The sequence below is a fragment of the Malania oleifera genome, chromosome 4 (genome assembly GCF_029873635.1).
Source record: "Malania oleifera isolate guangnan ecotype guangnan chromosome 4, ASM2987363v1, whole genome shotgun sequence".
In the NCBI taxonomy this organism is placed as follows: Eukaryota; Viridiplantae; Streptophyta; class Magnoliopsida; order Santalales; family Ximeniaceae; genus Malania; species Malania oleifera.
In genome coordinates this window covers 62,661,345-62,681,208 of record NC_080420.1, presented here as the reverse complement: position 1 = coordinate 62,681,208, position 19,864 = coordinate 62,661,345, and the positions used below count along the sequence as shown (strand labels likewise).

Here is a 19,864-nt window from a genome sequence, read left to right as displayed (position 1 = left end):
CTAATGATGATGTTGTATTGAGTTGGGAAACCCCTAAAAATGTGGCTTCAATCCATAGGTTACTGGATTTAGCAAGGTGTTACCATAGGTTTGTGTGGAATTTTTCAAGAATATCTGTGCCACTAATTGAGTTGACAAGGAAAGGAAAGAAAATTTGTGTGAAGTGAAGAATGTCAATGAGAGTTTCAATAATTAAAACATCAATTGACAATAGTTTCAAGAGTAATTCTTCCAAACAATGAGGATCGTTACGTTGTATTTATAGATGTTTCCTTGAATGGATTGGGATGTTTATTGATGAAAAAGGAAAAGGTGGTTGCTTATGGATCATGACACTTAAATCCTTACAAGCGCAATTATCCAACCCATAACTTGGAATTAGATGTTATTATGCTTGCATTAAAATTATAGCATTCAAATGTATATGGAAACAAATTTGAACTATATTCAAAGAATAAAAGCCTTAAATACCTCTTTATTCAAAAGGAGTTTTATTTTGGAATTAGAGGATGATAAATGGAGAAAGGTTATGTTGGTGTTAGATCTTTTTTGGGAACTAGAAATGAGAATTAAAGTTGTTGAGTGTTGGTGCTGAAGCAAGAGGTATTAGATCAGGATGTCCAATCCATCGGTTCGTGTTAGTTATCAGCTTTTAATAGAGTTGTTTATGAGATTAAATCAAAACTCATTGGGTTAACGAAGAATTTTATTTGGAGTTGTATATAACAAATTTCAAGAACGAAATTTTTATAAGAAGGGGGGAATATAACGCCCTAAAAAATAATATGAGTGGAAGTGTAAAAAAAATTAATTAATTAAATAAAAATAATTATTAATTAAATAATATAATATATTAATATATTAATAAAATATCATATAATATAATAATATGATATATTATATATATCTATAAGTTAACATCCTGAAGATTCTTTAAGCTTTAGGAATTCCAATCAATTTACGGAGAACACCCCCCCTTCTTCACAAATGCTCTCTCTCTCTCTCATCTCTCTCTCTCTCTCTCTCTCTCTCTCGCTCTCTCTCTCCTCACTTTTCTTGGCAAAATCAGCACCAATTGAAGAATGAAAAATATCCCTGGGTTCTAATTTTGGCTACCAACGTTTTAACCGGAGTGAATTTGTCGTTTGGACGTCGTAGGCACCACTTTAGGGTTAAGGTAAGGAGAATATATTATGTCAGGTTTATTTTAAAAATATTTCTAATTAAATTTGAGTACGTGAACTTAATTAGATTTATGTTAATTAAAATATGCCCGATTTAAATTGAGTATGTGAAATTAATTATATCTATGTTTAGATTTTATTTTAAAAATATGCCCGAGTTAAATTAAACTATAGGGATTTGATTATATTAGATTTTTGGGAATAATTTGGAATTAAATTAAACTACAGGGATTTAAGTATATCGAGTTTTCTTGGAATATAATGGAATTAAATTAAATAGGTGAAATTAATCATACCCTTGTTCTTAGCAAAAATATTTTTCCTAGACAGTTATTATATTATGAATTATATATCACTTTAATTGTGTGGCATGAGTAAGGTTATATTTACTGTATAAATAAGCACGTCAAAATATTTTATGAAGATACAGAACAAAGTATGATTTTATAAAAATTTATGATAAGATATGTTTCAGACAAATTTATGTTATGACAGTATTCAGACATATTCAAGATATGACAGTATTCAGATAGAATCATGATATGATAGTATTAAGATAAAATTATGATATGACAGTATTCAGACAAATTTATATGATAGTATTCAGACAGGTTTTATGAAATGAAATCATGTATCAGTTTTATTATATGAATAGACAGTATTATATGGTATAGAATCCTAATGGACTAATTATATACAGAGCACAATATCGTAGCTAGCCAGATCAGTTAATGCCACCACACTACTCAGATAGAGTGTTGGTGTATGGATAGTTGATTGTGCTTATAGAAGAATTTTGGCAATCCAGACCAGGCTGGGTAGGCCAATCGTACTTACAGACGCGTTATGTTTGGTTTAGCATGGTAGGCCAGCCGTTACTAAGTTCCGCCTACGGGCTCAACAACCCAATCATGTGGGGTTATTACAAGATATTATATGATTGCCCATCTAGGGAAATTCTCTTAAGTGTATATATATTAGATGATTTATGTATACAGAGAAACTTATTACAACAAAGAATGTTTTTTCCAAATATATAGGTGTGAGTATAGATTTACGTCTTACTAAGAGGTGTCTCACCCCATGATTATCCAATATTTTTCTGATACCATGTGGAGTATAACAGTGATCAAAGTAGCGCAATGAAGCGTGGGTGAGATAGCAAGTTGTGTTTAGAATTATATTATATTATTTTATTTATATTGTAATGAGTTTAGATCTTTATTGTGATAATGGGATTGATATTGTTACATTGGGATAGTTTAGTACTTTGGTAATTTACATTTAAGGTCTTCCACTGTCTATTTCAGTGATTATTATAATATGAAATGTTCATGTTATTACAAGTGGTATTGGAGAAATTGAACAAATTTTTTCGAGTCATCACAATTGTCATGATGATAAAATAAAAACACTTATTTTATGGATCGAGCTCAAAATGAGTAAATTCCAGTTTTTGCATTTTAATTTGTCTAAATTATTTTGCTGGAAATTTTTTAAGACTTATGCCAATATTTGATGGGTTCAAATTATAAAACCAATGTGATGCTTTAAATTGTGTGTATATCTTATCAAATGGTTCCTTCTTGAAAATGTTGGCTATCGCTTAATGGGGTGAAATAGCATGTACTCCAAGCTTGTTAAATAAAAAAACCTTATTCTTCTTTTGTGAAATACTAAGGTTTTGAATTGTTATTCAAAAGCATGTTATGATTTGTTTTGATGTTTTATGCTCTTGCTTAGATATATAGTAAAATTCTTAAAAGCGTTGCATAACACATCCCATTTATGAACTTGAACTTTAGTGAAAGCTAATCATAAAAAATTTTGGAAAATTTGCATTGAATGATTGATCTATCATATGGTATAATTCTTAGAAAATCAACGTTCATGTGTTTGTAAGAAAGCCATTCTAGGCCTTCCGTTGTTATGGTTTAGCAATTTTTTTTGGTATATGTGTCTAGCACACACTCACCTCACCACCATGGAAGCATATCTTAAGGGGGACAAATTTTAGTAAAATAAATTGCACCTCTTTTTTTTGATGAAGATCAAAGGGGGAGAAGATATTTGGTATCCTACTTGATTAGGAAGACGATGTGTTGTCTTATGCGAGGGAAAGAAGTGAAATGCATGTAGGGTAGAATGCATAAGATAATATGAAAGTTCTAATTGCGTACTTGTTTTATCTTACATGAACTTTCTATTTTATGATGTGTGCATATTTAAAGCTCTAATAGATATAAAAAATATAGTTAAATAATCTAATAGATATAAAAAATATAGTTAAATAATTTTACACCTTATATGCATAAAGTAACAGGGAACAAATAGTAGATATGCATATAGTAAAGGGGAGCAAATTTTAGTCTTATTTAAGAATATGCATAAATTAAGGGGGGAGCTTTAAATTATATCCTACAGGAGAACACCAATAGTTTGCCATCATAAAAAAAGGGAGAGAATGTTAGCCTTAAAGATTACATGAGCTTAATTGCATTGTTTTGATGATAACAACTCATTAGTAGTTCCAGGTAAGTTTATCTTTGAATAATAAGCTATGGCAAGTCAAGTCAAACTCAAATGTAAAGATTAAGTAAATTAGTAATAGGTTAGACATCATAAAAAAGGAGGAGAATGTTAGCCTTGGTGGCTACACCATCATTGTTTAAAGTGTTTTGATGATATTAACCTATATATTGTTCTTAGTGTTTTCCTATCTTTGTAGATCATATTTAGTACATGTACTCGTACATGAAGTACTGGATCGAAGGCAAAGATCACTCTGAGTTGACGTGCCAATAGGAAGATCAAAAGAACACGTACTTGGAAGGACCAAGCACAACCAGAAGTTTGATTATAGAATTATTTATAATAAGGGTTGTGTGTATGGTAGAAACTTTTTTGTAACTCTTGGATTTTGTTTCTTGTATGATTTCTAAGTAAAAGTTGAGCAATGCACATGCATACTAGGATACATGAGATTATAGAATTGCACTAAAGTCATAAACACAAACTCACCTTTCATGATTTTCAAAGTTAAACTTAAAAAGTTTGTTAAATGAATCCTAAACTCAAACTTGTTTTCAAAAGGGATAAGTTTTAAACATCTTGGTTTCATAAGCATCTTCATACTTGGTCCTATTTGTGTCTAAACGAGCTTTATGTCCTAAAGTGTTTAGAAAGTCAAAAATATTTTATAAAGGATATATTCAACATATAAGATATCAAAATGATTTTTCAAATATGTTTTTATAATTCAAGATATCTTATAATTAAGGGGAAACTTACTTAGATAAGTTTTGAACTTCATTAGACTTAATATCATTCTTATATTTTGTCCAAGAAATGTTTTAAGTCATCAAAAGACTTTTTGACAAGGAAAAACCGAGCAATCGTCATTTAACGTAGTGTAGCCTCGAGTCCTGAACACCTTTCAGTATTTGGGGCATAACTTTTTCTAAAAAATTCCAAAAAGGACGATCTTAGTTTCCTTGGAAAGCTAAGAAAAATCCCACAACTTTCATGTTGATGACTTTTTCTGATTCTGGTCACTCGTTGATGAGAACAGGGGATTCGTCAACGAGTGACTAGTTGACGCTAATTGATGAGTAAAACAAATAACCAACACGAGTTTCCTACCCAGGTGACTAGTCAATGAGTGCAGGGGACTTGTCGACGAGTGGTCTCATGCGCAACACCATAACTACTAGAAAACGACTAGTTTCTCATGGGAATTGCTCCCAGCGGCTAGTTAACAACTAGTAGGGGTTTTTGGCTATAAATACAAGTCTATAGACTTGTTTAGTTTTTTTGGTTTATACAAGCATTTAGTGAAAAATCTCTTTGATTACAAAATCTAGGCACTTTGCATTTAGTTCATTCATTCAAAAGTGCTCAAACTCCCTTATTCTCCAATCTTATTTGATATAATCCTTGAGAGAGAGTGTAAGGTTTGGTTTGTAATTTATATTAGCTCATTTGTGGAGCATCCTTTGTATTTCCATCATCTTGTAAGGTTCCTTGTGAGCCATTTGTTGGAAGGTTCTTTGTGAATTGTTTTGGTGAGGGTTCTTTGTGAGTGTGTAGGGATTTGTTCCCGATTGTAGGGTTGTGTACCCGAATTGTGAGGCTTGCTCCATCAGGGAAGGAGCATTTATAGTGGATTGTGGAATCCTTAACTTGGTGCTAAGGCGTGGACGTAGGCTTAGTGCCAAATTGCGTTAAAACCCGATGTTAAACTTTTCTCTCCCTACTCTTTATTTTACTATTTGTCTTGTGCATGATTTATATTTTGTATATTGTGATATAATTGCTTGCCATCTTGCCAAGACTATTATTTTGTAGAGAGAAATTTTTAATATGCGAAAAGAGCCATTCACCCCCTTCTGATTCTACATTGTATATCTGCAGCAGGGCACACATTTATACTCCATAGGCTATCACATCTAATAGAAGTATTGATGAACCAAGACAAAATCTTGTCGTGAATACTGTTATATTCTTCTAAACGGGATGCAAAAATGCCTCTTCCTTCTCACTATCTTTCTGCACTGGTTTAAGAACTGCTCCAGTCATATAACGCCACAATCAGCATCCTTTCAAGAAAACCTCCATATTTTGAGTCCACATACTATAATTGGATCCATCCAATATCACATAAATATGATGGACAATCGAATCAAGATTCGATGCATATTGATACATATTGAAGTTTAAAATGCAAAAACAAACCGCAAAAATGAAACCAGGATGAAAAATTGTGTAGAAAACACTTGAGTCCCAAAAGTCAACAATGGTTAACCGTCAACTTAATAAAAGTCAACCGTCAACTGTCAAATGCTGATAGAATTCAATGGTCACAGTCTGCTGGGAAATGGTTGGTGCTGATGCGGTGGCTGATGTGGAGGATAAGGCTGACATGGTAGCTAGGGCAGACATGTCGTATGTAGAATGAGACATGTGGTAGTGTGTGAAGGCCTAAACGCTTATGCAATAGCAAGTCGACGTGTGGGCACGTTAGCTGCGCACTAGAATCTTCAGGCGGCACGTAGGGGCGTGTGTGGCATTGTATTGCTCCAATTTCAGTGGTGTTGAACTCCTCTTTGAATGGGCTTTCCAATGGTGGTGGCACCTCGGTGGAATAGTGATCGAAACAGTGTGAAGTTGAGGAAGGCAGAGAAGTGGCGGTGCATAGGAGCGCATGAGGCAGGTAACGTCGGAGCTTTCTTTATGGGAGGGAAGTCACGTACCTTGTGAATATGTTTTGTTGGAATTAGTGTAATCCCAAGAGGGGGGGTGAATTGAGTTTTAAAAACTTTTTGGCTAATTTAAACATTTCGCCGATTCACCACAAATCATATCTCATTCAATATAATGATGTGTATGAAAAATAATTAAGCTATAAGTGTGAACATACACATGCAATATATATCATTTAAATAAAAATGTGCATGCAAATAATTATAACCATAAATGAGTAAGTATACACATGCTGAATTTAAAGGGCATAAATTAAATGAGGTAAGGAGAGAGCGATACATGATATTTGTTATCGAAATTCGGCCAAACTAGCCTACGTCCTCGCCTTGGGCATACCCCCCAAAGATTCTACTAAACCTGTTCATTTAAACGGACGGAGCAGAAGCCGTTACAACTCTCCTTACGGGGCAAGATAAACCCCAGTTCAATTACAAAGTTGAGCCCAACTTGTCTCACTCACAGGGCTGAGACTTCCCAGTTCAAATTTCGGACTGAACCCAACCGGTTTCATTTACGGGATTGAAACTCTCCAGTTCAATTAATGAGATGAACCCAATTGGTACAATAAAATATTTTTGTATATAAAACATGCTTTTGAAATACAAGTAGAGATGTACATATTAAAGCTCAACATACATGCACTCTTTAATGATATGAAATATGTGTTCAGTAGAGTAAGGACGTTTTTCAAAATTGTAATCTTTGAAGAAAGACATATATATATATATATATATACCACGAAGAAAGAAAGAAAGAAGCCCCTAGGGTGTGGTTCAGGTGGTAAGGCGTTTCCTAGGAGTATCGCTTAACGGTTAGTTTGTAAAAAGCCTCCCGGGTTCGATTCTCGCCCCTGAGCTCCTGAATTTATCTTTCCTGTGGTGTTGTGAGGCCGGCTCCATAGGGCGTGGGAATAGTCACGTAGCGTAAAACGCACGTGATCACCCAGCGATATTCAAAAAAAAAAAGAAAGAAAGAAAGAAAGAAACAATGGAAAGAAATTTTGTGTATCTAAATTGTACAATAAAGGGTTTATTTATATGCGAATGATGCCAAATATTAATATAAAGATAATTAATACAAAGAATCAAATCAGAATAAAATAAGCATAAATTCAGAATATTCTAACATATATTCTAACAAATTTGGCATAAGTAGATTGGAGAGATATACAAAAGAAAATATAAGTTTAAAAATATATATTTGATATAGATTTTCACGAATCAACTCTCTAAAATAAATAACGATTTTATTTTTATTTACATTTCACAATCATATATATCCTCTAATTTAATGCATTTAAAATTTAAAACTAAATATTATTTTGTAATTTAAAAATATTTGCACACAAGTTTATTTTAAATTCCTTTAATAAGTAGCAAGCTACACGATTAATGAACACCTTTAACTTAACTGTCATCATTACAAGCTTTCCGGATAGGCACAACCTGTATCATTTATAGAAGGAATCTTTCTCCATACCATCATTAAAAACTAAAGTCTTCCTTGTGTTTATTTTTTGTACTCTTCGTATAGCAGCAACTAACAAATTAATAATGCATTTTCGCTGCTAACCACACGAGACTATAATGGGAAAGGAGGCAGTCGATTATGAGGACCTTAAGGTTCAAAAGAACACGCGCCAAAGAGCAACGTGTCTACACTTGATTGGAACGTTCTATACACGCTCTTTGTCCGAGAAATTGGCACATTTTGCCCGTCGGATATACCATTACTGCCGTTTTCTTCCCTTCTCTACCATGCGGACTGTCACTCTCTGACTCACTCGGGTGACACACAGAGTAAAATAGACAAAGCCCTTAAAAATGTCTGCTTGATCACGCCGACATTCACCACCGTCTCCACGAATTGGCGCATTTTAGCTGAATCCCAAACCCTAGAGGCTTTTCTTTCTCGCTCTGAAGTGAAAATTGTGTTCGTCTACTGAGAGTGAAACAGGGCACCCTCGCATGTCTCTCTTTCCGTTCCATTTTTCTCCACTTTCTCTCTCTAGAGCTCTTCTTGATCTTTAGTCTTTGGGTTTAATTTTATTTCTTTGAGGGTTTTACAGCTTTTGGTGGTTGGTGGGTCTGTGGAATTTTAGTCTTTAGATGCTTTCAATGTTTGGTTGCGCAGGGGAGCACTGAGAAGCTTCAGATCTGACGAAGCAGATGTTGTTTCGAGGGACAGGGGCATCAATATCTCGTGTCTTCTCCCCTTCCCTGTTGCCTTAAAACCCTACGGCTTCCTTCCTTTCTGTCTCCTTTTGCCGCAACTTTCTCTCTCTTCCCCCTTTATGAATTTTCTCTGTGAGTTTTGGGGGTAGAAGCATCGTTCTTTGATTTGTTCCTGTGAAAGAAGACCAGCTCTTTTGATCGATTATATTGTATTATCTTGGTTTCTTAGCCTGAGAAAGTTTTAAAAAAGAGTGATCCGTATCAATGCTGGCATTTGGGAGTCCAACCAGCGTCCAGACAAGGACTAGTTGTGGTTCTTTACTCACAGAACTTCAGGTTTCTTTTCTCTTCCCCTTTTTAATGTGTCTGGTGCCTGGTGTTTGGGAAGGAAATATGTGTTCTCCCCCCAATAAATCTAGTTTCTAATGATGGGTTCTTTGCAGAAACTTTTATGCTGTGCTCTTTCTTTTGAAAAGAATGCATTGATTATTTTTGAGTGGCTTCTACAGTGGGCAGTATTGTAAACAGGTCTAGATTTTAGTCATTTGGGAATAGTTTGTGATAGTGTTTTGAGTAGCGTCTTTTGAGTCCTTGTTTTCTGCTTTTAAGGATTTGTCCTAGATATTATCAATTATTTTTTTTATTTCTTTTATTTATGATCTGTGGAATTATCATGTTTTTTGCTTAGTTGGTATTTAAATGCTTTCTTGAAGGGGTTTAATTCAATTGGGGTCTTCTTATTTTTCATATTTTATGGCGAATAATTTGTTTTTGTTTCTCGATTTTGGCGGTTTTCTTTTCATGAACAAGTTGTTCTGTGCATATTTTATGGTGACTTCTGAGAATGGTAGAGTTGTTGGATTATTCTGACGCAACTCCTTCAAAATTTAGTTAGTTTTTGTTTTTTGTTTTTTTAAGAAATCTCTCTCTCTCTCTCTCTCTCTCTCTCTCTCTCTCTCTCTCTCTCTAATTGTGGGTTTCTCTGCCTCTGCCCTGAAAAGAGGTGAAATTACTGCTTGGTTTTGGATAATATTCTTAGCTGGTTTTATTGTTTCTCCGGGAGCAGCAAATATGGGATGACATTGGTGAGAGTGAATCAGACAAAGACCGCATGCTGTTTGAGCTGGAGAGGGAGTGCTTGGAAGTTTATCAGAGAAAGGTTGAAAAGGCTGCCAATGCCAAGGCCCGGCTTCATCAGACCGTCGCAGCCATGGAAGCTGAACTTGCAACTCTTATGGCTGCTCTTGGGGAACTTAATCTTCAGTCCCTGGTAAAATGCATCTCCCTAAATAGATTGCCTTTGGGCAAAGGTGTTTGTGTTCTCCAATTTTTTATGTGATATGTTGCATATTTGTTGCAATATGGATATGAATATTCAACAGTATCATGTTTCCATTTTTCTCAAAGATGAGGAACTAGCTCATGTAGAGGAAAATGCCTGCAAGTGGAGCATACTGATAATGTTACACCTTGTTTCTCAATAAGTAATGTATAGTTTATTTACATTTTTGATTGTTCTCCAGTCCTGCACTATTATGAAGGATAGGGCGTCTTTAATTTACAGAAATAAATTAAAATCCTTTCCTATTCTGTTGTTAACTGTTATAGTTTTTATCTGTTCAATTTTCATTTGATATTTGATACTCTTGGGCAAGTGCAAGGTCGAACTTGAATGCTCTTAGGATATGGTGCCTAATGAAAGTTAGAATTTATTAGTATCATAATCTCAAGTTTATTTATTCATTATTTTTTGGTGGGCAAATTGTTCCTCAAAAGGACCCTTTTCCTTCAATCCAGTTTTTTCCTTTTTTATAACTTCTGTGTGCGTGCAAGCACATGTGAACAGTTGTGCTCATGCATCTGTCTGAGTAAAGAAACCTGTGATATTCTACTTATAATTGCCCAGTTAGCTATTGCATCCAGCTTCCCAATTTTCTCTCACCTCTCTCTCTCTTTCTCTCTCTCTCTCTAATACTCATTGATGCACAAATTACTGTTCTGATGTTTAGTCTAGTGAACTAGATAAAACAAGCAGGATTGATAATGAAACTGCTTATGAGCAGTTACGTTCATGCACTTTTCATTATTTATTAATGCACAGAAAACTGATCTAAAACATTTTGAAGCAATGAATTGTTGCATAGAGACAAACCTGAGATTAATTGTCATCTCCTAGTTGTGATATTACAAGTTACTCTGAATTTGACTGAAGAAAAATAGTGAATGAACATAAGTTAGTAAATGGGAGTTGAAATTTTAAGGGTTGAACCGGAATTTACGTTCTTGGTTTTGGTCTTTCCAAGAGTTTCATATGTGTAAAGTTAAATAGTTGTATTTGGGTAAACAAAGGGTGTTCTTTGCTACAATAATAATTTGACAGCTACCACTCATTGCTGAATGCTGGTAAGAATTGGTGGCATTGCTAAGCTGGTGTTACCAATGCAAGTTGTATGTATTTTATAGCATTCAATGCTTATTCATCTAAATATATATTTATAAATTTTCATTGTCCAATTTCAGGCAGATAAGAGGTCAGCATCATTGAAAGAGCAACTCGCATCAGTGACTCCAATGGTAGATGATCTGAGGATAAAGAAAGAGGAAAGGATGAAACAATTTTCAGATATAAAAGCACAAATTGAAAAGATCAGTATGGAGATTTCTGGTTTTGACCATCCAAACAGTGCTGTCATGAGTTATTTAACTCTAGAAGAACAAGACTTGTCTCTTAGAAGACTTACTGAATACCAAACACACCTTTCTAATCTTCAAAAAGAAAAGGTATGTGTTTGTTATGTTGTTAATCACCGCATTGATTCCCTTATGAGTTTTGACCATTTGCAAAATGATATAAATCCTAGTTTTTCAGTGGATGGTTAGTTAATTGATTGATTGTATGTAAATTAATGGATTGTTCAAAACAAATTGTTCAATTTGTTGCATTTTGGAAACAACAGGAAATGTGTTGGGCAGTTTGTATAAATTGCGAGCTGAAAATTTGAGTGTCACTAATGAGGACCTTGAAAGGCTGTGTGTTCCCTGTAGTTGGCAACTCATTTTTTTTTTGGCCTTTTTGTCATTGCTGACATTCCAAAGAGAGAGATACATCATGAATTGTATTTTATGCTTTTTGTGGTCTCAGAAATGCTGTCCCTTGTATGGTGTTATCCATTTGATGGATCTAAAGTACAATTATGCATTTTTTATTTATGTACATCCTGTATGTCTATAGTTTTGTCAATGATTGCATAAATTGGCGGAAAATGATTCATATAGCCGACCCCACCTAGTGGGGCTTAAGGCTTGGTTTTGTTGTTGTTGCTGTATGTCTATAGTTTTTTTGCGTGTGTGTGTATGTTTAGCATGTCAGAACAATTTTCATGGTGGACATGAGAAGTGTTCATATGCTTCTGTTTTGTGTTTGAATGCTGGGGTGCTTTAAAATGATGTTGAATTGTTCAATGTACGTGCTGTTTTGTTTTGCAGTCTGATCGCCTTAATAAGGTTCTGGAATTTGTGAATGAGGTGCATATTTTATGTGGCCTACTTGGGTTAGATTTTGGCAAGACTGTGAGTGATGTACATCCAAGCTTAAATGGAAAATACCTGGAGCAATCCAGAAACATCAGCAATAGCACATTACAAGGTCTAGAACAAGCCATCATTACATTGAAAATGGAAAGAAAAGATCGAATACAGAAGGTAAAGCTTAATTTGCATCAGTTATGTATTGGCTTCTGATTTGTTGGCTAATGTAACCTTCGTTTCAAAATCTAGCTGAAAGATATTGTAGCATCGCTTTTTGAACTTTGGAATTTGATGGACTCACCAAAAGAGGAGAGAAGTAACTTTTTAAGGATTACTTCAACTCTTGGATCATCAGAATCAGAAATTACTGAACCTGGTGCTCTTTCATTAGAGATTATCGAACAGGTTCAAAAGCACTTTTTACCAGCTTTCTATTGGCATTTGAAAAAGTACCTTGTTTAACTTTGTTTGTATCTGACAGGTGTCAGCAGAGGTGGAGAGGCTAGCTAAACTGAAAGCAAGCAGAATGAAAGAACTTGTTATGAAAAAGAGGGCAGAATTGGAGGAGATATGCAGAATGATTCATATTGAACCTAATACAAATACAGCTGCTGAAAAATCTAATGCATTGATAGATTCTGGTATGAAACTCCATTTTCTGGCTTTAAAGCTAGCCATTTGGGTGTACTTTTGAAAACAACTTAATGATGATGCAACATCTTATTGACTAGGTCTTGTGGATCCTTCTGAACTTCTGGCAAACATTGAAGCTCAAATAATCAAAGCAAAAGATGAAGCTGTGAGCAGAAAAGATATTATGGATAGGATTGATCGATGGCTATCAGCCTGTGAAGAGGAAAACTGGCTTGAAGACTACAATCAGGTAAGTAGGAGATATTTAAACCCATTGACGTGTCAGAGTAAGTCGTGAATTGACATTGCTTATAAATGCACTATTTATGCAATTAAGCTAACCTTCTTGAAGCCTTAGTTACTGTGAGATCATTTAAATTTCTTAGGAGTTTTTTTTTGTGTATTTCAGGATGAAAACAGATACAGTGCCGGAAGAGGTGCTCACATAAATCTAAAACGTGCTGAACGAGCTCGAGTGACTGTGAGCAAGATTCCAGGTATCTCTCTATGTGGACTGCCCATTCTTTTAGTTAGATGTGATGTCTTTCAATTGAGGCAGAGTTCATCTTTAGAACTAACATGATGCTCTTTCCAGCCATTGTAGATAATTTGATAAACAAAGCAGTGGCCTGGGAGAATGAGAAGAATACCTCTTTTCTTTACGATGGAGTGAGTTTCCTTTTTTGAAGCATGATTTAAGGTGCATGCATTTTCTGTTGTGCTATTTGGAGTGAACTTGTTTATTGGTTTTACAGGTGCGTTTAGTTTCAATATTGGAGGATTACAAACTGACCAGACAACAGAAAGAAGAGGAGAAGAAGAGATATAGGGTAATACAATTTTTGCTGTCATATGTTTGGGATTCTGGCAGTGCGTTTAAATGCAATTTCCAATTTTTTATCTGTGATGGGGCACATGATATGGTCATGTAAATGGTCAAACTGATAATTATCACTTGCTTCTCATGGAATTTTGAAATGGTATTGTTTTATTATGCTCCAATATTGATGTCATTAAAAAATGTAGAGAAAGAATACATTGGTTTCAAAACTTTTGAGAAACACTGGCCTGATTTCCATTCTAAATGTTTTAAATTAGCACATACTTAAGTCTTTTTCAATCCGTATCTTGGTCATTGTTGACTTTTGCTTTTTTTTTTCTTTTTTAAATGGTAATCATTTTGTTTACAAATTATCTTTCTTTCAGGATCAAAAGAAGCTCCAAGATCTACTCTTGACAGAGAAGGAAGCCATGTATGGATCAAAACCTAGTCCAAAAAGAACCAACAGCTTTAGGAAATCAAATGGGTATCGTGCAAATGGAAATGGATCCATGACTCCTACACCTCGCAGGAATTCTGTTGGCAGTTCAACTCCTGAGCTTCTTACTCCACGATCTTACTTGGGGCGCCAAAATGGATATTTCAAGGAAATGAGAAGGTTGTCTACTGTACCACTAAATTTTGTGGCTGTAGCAAAAGAAGACACACTGTCGCGTGCTTCCATTTATGGTTCAGAGCTAGGCTCTCCTCCTCGGGGTTAAATTTGAAACTGGAATTGGTGCGTCTATCTCCCTCTGAACTTCTCCAACAGTTCATGCTGTTCTAGACTTACGTTTTCTATACTTTGAAGTGGAGTCATTAAGTAGCCTTAATGGACAGCCAATATTTGTCCTTAGCTATGTTTTAAAATTTTAAGCAATTCGTATGCTAATTTCTAACCTCTTAAAATTTATCTCGTATATTTCATGAAATGGTTTGCTTTTACTGTTATGAAAGGTGTGCTTGAGGATGAAAATATCAAGACAAACTTTGATAATTTGTTTTAATAATATGGTGACACTGATTTTATGTCAGTAGCTTAAGATGTGGAACAAATTTTTGAGAAGATTGAAATATTGACATTGGAATGGTTGATGTCAATATATGTATAGAAGTTGCTTTATCACTAGAGTCTGATTGTTGGGCTTTTCAATTAGTTGATCTTGGTCATTGACAAATAATTCACATTTTTCCAAGAGAGAAAGTGCGTTGGGCGAGTTTGTGTCCTAAATTGTCTGGATACTAGGCCTGGCTATCTATTCTGGTAATATACCAAGTTCTCTATATTTATTGATGATATGCATGAATATATGTTTTTGTATGTCTCCTATCAAACATGGGCACGATGCAGGTGTTGAAAAAAATAAACTGAAGAAATCTTCCTTGTTTTGATGAGCTCTCCTAACCCTTTCTTGTGTTTTGAGGATAACATGTGAATTACCATTGTTATAAATGCTTGCTTACACAGCCGAGTCTTGTTGACTTTTAACATTTTCTTTTGTCCAAACTTTATGTTTTGCATCAATCAATGTTAGATAATCTTAGATTATCAAACTTATTTGGGTTAATGAAACGCCTGCAAATTGGAAATTATTCTTCTGCAGGAACAGGAAGAAGGTACTCTCTGGAAGTAGATTGTAAAAGCAGCAGAAACCCTTGTGAATATTAAGGCAATGTACACTAGTGTATGATTGTGACATTGTTAGGAGTGTTAGGGCTATGGTAAATGACATTTGAGGAAGTCAGTTCAGGTGTTATCTGCTCTGAAGAAACAAGTTCTGAAGGCACAGTGGTGGCAGTGGTTGATTATGTTTCGGAGCTATAAATTAGAATTTAAAATGGGGGCAACTAACGTGGGAGTGTCACTGACCGTGTTATGCTTTTGATTTTTCGCTTAGTGTTTCACATGTGCATGTATGTGTATATATTCCCATGTTCAAGAACTTGATGTAGGAGGCTTGATTTTCTCTTGAAATGCTGATTGTAGGATGGTTGTATTGCCTTAACCCAAGAAAGGTTGATTTGTCATTTGTCTTGTTTTTCAACTGCATTTTGGTGCCCAATGTCAATTGCCATCTTTTCTGTGCACGAAGGATGGATGCAGTGGTGAAATGTAATCTTATGCAGTGAAAGCGGATTGTCTGTGCCAGAGAAAGGACAGTATTTATAAATTGCATTTTGAACGGTCATCTAGTGTTCAATTCTAGTACAACTTGATTTTCCCTTTGGTTTGGCAGGGTTTCTTTGCTCTCCATTGAAGGTTGTGCTTCAATTGCATTAAGTAGCTCGTACAAGTGCATAGAGCTGCTGTTAAATATTCAATCAGGCCCCTATTGATTTTGGAGCTGATTCTATACCCGTGGAAAAAGAAAGACGTATATTTACACTGTTAGATGATTACCCTCTTCAGACTGGAATATTATCTAGCTGATGAATGCAGCAAGCTTTGAATAATCCGAACTAGATACGTAGAAGCTCCATTTGTAATCAATTGATCGCAAAATTGTAAAAGCTCAAGTTTTACTGAGCCATAAGTTTTGTAAACTTGAGTTTCATTTGATCAAGTTTGATTATTATAAATTAATATCCAATTAATATAGAAAATATAATGTATTTATAAGTTTAAATAAATAAACTATATTATATGATTTATTTAATATAAAATAATAAAATTATAAGAGCTTATTTAGCTTCTCAAGTAATATTACAAAAAGAATTCCATAATGAAATCGAAACAAATTGATTTTTAGTAATTAATCGTTATAATGATTCCATAAACGAATGGGAAGCAAGGGGTGCTTCAGAGTTGAGCTGTAGGGCAAATGATTATTATGGTGACATTAGGCTAATCCTTGGGATGCTGCCATCTTTCTTTTGCATAGAGAAAGATACAATCATATCAGATGGAACCGGTTCTATGCCTGTGCGTGGCACAGATTATTTCATATGATAATTTTATTGTTTTATGGAGTAACTCATTAAATTAACTGAAAGGGAAAACGATGATTAAACTAGTCGACTACAGAACTTAATATTATAAAATTAGACATACCCAATATGAAAAGGTGGTTTATCAATGGAGATAAAATCTCTGTTTGATGTCACGATTGGATTGCATCTTCTGTAGCAACCTACAAAACAAACGTTAGAAGGGGGTTTGTGATGACTCTTCAATGAGTAAGGATGTATTTGGTTAAGAATTTACAAATGAGTTTTTATATTGTTTTATTTTTTAATAAAGAAAATAAAACAAGGTACTGTATTATATATCTTTCATACTTAAAAAAATGTGATTGTTTAACTGTTTTCAAAATTGAACCTAAAAATGAAAAAAGTTGAGTTATACTCCTCATGCCGATGTCTCCATTCCATTAAGAAAACTATATTTGAAAATGAAAATAAAATATTAAAATTATTTCCTAAAAACCTTGTATTTCATAAAGGAATTTCTAACATATCTAATACAAATAAACTATACTTTCACTACTTGTCCTCATGATAAGCATATCTAATCCATGATTTATTATAACAAATAATTGTCTAGCTAAATTTGTGTCTTCCATTACTAAGGTTGCATTAACTTAGTTGATGTTTCTTTGTGTTGCGAGATAAAAATGGTTGGGATTTGCGACGTTGCTCTCCGACTTCCAATGACCTAAAAAGGGGGAAAACAAAGTAGGCTTGGAGGACCCGGGGTGTACTTCGGGAGATCACTCTGATGCCAAAGTAAGGGAATGTTTCCAAGAGGTTGAATGCAACAACAAAGTGGATTCAGAATGACTTACCTTGACCTCTCACCCAAGTCCCTATTTATAATGGCAGAAGTTGACTCGAGGGTGTATGACCATTTATTGGTGAGTTATGGTGCGGGCGTGAATCGCTCCGGCCATTAAGGAGCTGACAACAGCTGTCTGTGGTGCGAGCGTGGATTGCTCTGGTTTATATGGGGTTGACCCCTTTAGGGCAGTTGTTCTTGAGAGATGGTGGCCTTGATTGTGGCTGTGCCTTAACGCTACAAATTGACTATACCTTGATACATTTAGGGATTATTAGTTGCCCCCCTAGTTTCGAATTTTCAAAACTTGTTCTTGAAATTTCGAATTGGTATTTTTTTTTTTGTTTTTGTTTTGAGGTCGGCTGGTCCAAGCCAGTTAGAATTATGTTCGGCTCCGCCAATCCGGGTTGCGTTGCGTCGAGCCGATGACACTGGGGGGGGGGGGTTCAGTTGGGTCAGTTTTGTCGAGCCGATGTTCGGTTGAGTTGGTCTTGCCGAGCCGATGCTGATATTTCGCTGAGCTGCCTTTGATAAGCTGATCTTGCCAAGCCAAAATTGCCGAGCAGTTTCAGCCGAGCTGCTTTTAATGGCATCTCTTGTCGAGCTGTTTTGTAGGGCATTTCTTGCTGAACTGTTTCTGCCGAGTTGCTATTCAGGACATTTCTTGCAGAATTGCTCTTTGTGGCATTTCTTGTCGAGCTATCCTTTGTGGCATTTCTTGTGGAGCTGTTTCTGCCGAGCTGCTCTTCAGGGCATTTCTTGTCGAGCTGCTCTTGGTGGCATTTCTGTCGAGCCGCTCTTCAAGGAATTTCTTGCCGAGATGCTCTTTGCAACATTTCTTGTCGACCTAGTCTTGGTGGCATTCTTGTCGAGCTATTTCTACAAAGTTGCTTGTGGTGGCATTCTTGTCAAGTTGTTTCTGTCGAGTTGCTCTTTAGGGCATTTCTTGTTGAGTTGCTCTCCATGGCATTTCTTGCCGAGCTGCTCTCTATGGCATTTCTTGTCAAGTTGTTCTTCGCGACATTTTTTGCCGAGTTGTTTCCACCGAGCTGTTCTTCAAGGCATTTCTTGCCGAGCTACTCTTGGTGGCATTTTTGTAGAACCGCTCTTCAGAGAATTTCTTGCCAAGCTGCTCTTTGTGGCATTTCTTGTCGAGCTGCTCTTGGTGGCACTCTTGCCGAGCTATTTCTATCGAGTTGCTTTTGGTGGCATTCTTGCCAAGCTGTTTTTGCTGAGTTGGTCTTAGTGGCATTCTTTCCAAGCTGTTTTTGCCGAGCTGCTCTTTGTAGCATTCTTGCAGAGTTGTTTCTGCTGAGCTGCTCTTCAGGGCATTTCTTGCCTAGCTGCTCTCTGTGACATTTCTTGCCGAGTTGCTTTTGGTGGCATTTTTGCCGAGCCGCTCTTCAGAGAATTTCTTGTCGAGTTGCTATTCACGACATTTCTTGCCGAGCTACTCTTGGTGGCATTCTTGCTGAGTTGTTTCTGCCAAGCTACTCTTGATGGCATTCTTGCCGAATTGTTTCTGTCAAGCTGCTCTTCAGGGCATTTCTTGCCAAGCTTCACTTTGTGGCATTTCTTGCCAAGTTGCTCTTCATGGCATTTTTTTTCCGTACTATTTCTTGTGGCCTCGCGTGCTTGGCTCGTCAATGGGACGATTTGCCTAGTGAGCTGTGCTCATTTGATGGGCATGGCCTCACGAGTTTTGCTCGTTAGCTGGGCCGATCTTGCATGATGAGCTGTGCTCATTTTCTGGGCATGGCCTCACGAGCTTTACTCATTAGTTGGGCTAAATTTTCCTAATGAGCTGTGCCCATTTGCCGATCATGGCCTCACGAGCTTTCTTTGTCATGTTGGGCCAATTTTTGTAGATTTTCAAGGTCTTTCGTAATAGCGTCTGTAGTGTATCAAAAAAATTTCTTGTTATTTGTGCCATACCTGGGAATTTGAGACGTCTTGGGACTCAAGGTCGCACCAGTTTGATGTCCCCTCTGGATGGAATGGGGTCACATCAGCCTCTACATCTGGCATGATATGTGTATCTTTCTTGGGCAGTGTGCTCATACGGGGACTTAGCATTTTTCCTTGGAAACATGAACTAATTAATACCTTTCCTGCCTTCTTAGGATGCGCGGTTTCTCAAGATTTGAGCAAGCTTCCTTCTATAAAAGGCGTTGATTTGCTCATTTGCCTCTTGTCCCGCTCGAGAGGCTCTCTACTAGGCACACTTTTCCTATGCCTTTCTTTGTGTCTTTCTCTACTTTTGTATGTTAAGTTTTGCTTTGTTCTTCATGTTCTTCTTTCCTTCGATAGGGTTTATTAGTAAATCTATAGAAAATAGGCTTTGTTGATCCAAACTATAGAGTGCTGTAAGTTGTTTGTTGTGCTTGCCTTCGATTTTAATTCTCATGAAGTTCTCAGGGGCTCAGTCTAAGCCACATGTTACTGTACAGACTGCCTGGTGTTACCTTTTCGAGGAAGATATGCGTAA

The 19,864-nt window shown here is 35.9% G+C and overlaps 1 protein-coding gene across 2 annotated transcripts; it reads left to right on the top strand.

Annotated features, from left to right (window-relative positions):
• The first annotated feature begins 8,200 nt into the window (after nucleotides 1-8,200).
• LOC131153154 (65-kDa microtubule-associated protein 6-like) lies at nucleotides 8,201-16,251 on the top strand. Of its 2 annotated transcripts, none has more exons than XM_058105269.1 (12): nucleotides 8,201-8,956; nucleotides 9,687-9,890; nucleotides 11,141-11,401; nucleotides 12,107-12,322; nucleotides 12,398-12,553; nucleotides 12,630-12,789; nucleotides 12,880-13,031; nucleotides 13,191-13,278; nucleotides 13,377-13,450; nucleotides 13,537-13,611; nucleotides 13,988-14,340; nucleotides 15,206-15,790. In XM_058105269.1, exons 1-11 carry the CDS (start codon nucleotides 8,885-8,887, stop codon nucleotides 14,321-14,323), a joined length of 1,794 nt encoding a protein of 597 aa, XP_057961252.1. In that variant the 5' UTR covers nucleotides 8,201-8,884; the 3' UTR covers nucleotides 14,324-14,340; nucleotides 15,206-15,790. The 2 variants fall into 2 exon arrangements, with proteins under 2 accessions (XP_057961252.1, XP_057961253.1); XM_058105270.1 differs by lacking the exon at nucleotides 15,206-15,790 and adding an exon at nucleotides 15,839-16,251 and having other exon boundaries at nucleotides 8,219-8,956.
• The last annotated feature ends 3,613 nt before the right edge of the window (nucleotides 16,252-19,864 follow it).

Excerpts from the sequence above, each read along its gene's own strand:
- LOC131153154 (XM_058105270.1), top strand. The coding sequence starts at position 8,885 with ATGCTGGCATTTGGGAGTCCAACCAGCGTCCAGACAAGGACTAGTTGT. Across the intron at positions 13,279-13,376 it reads GACTGTGAGCAAGATTCCAG|CCATTGTAGATAATTTGATA; the intron begins GTATCTCTCTAT and ends TGCTCTTTCCAG. Across the intron at positions 13,451-13,536 it reads CCTCTTTTCTTTACGATGGA|GTGCGTTTAGTTTCAATATT; the intron begins GTGAGTTTCCTT and ends TTGGTTTTACAG.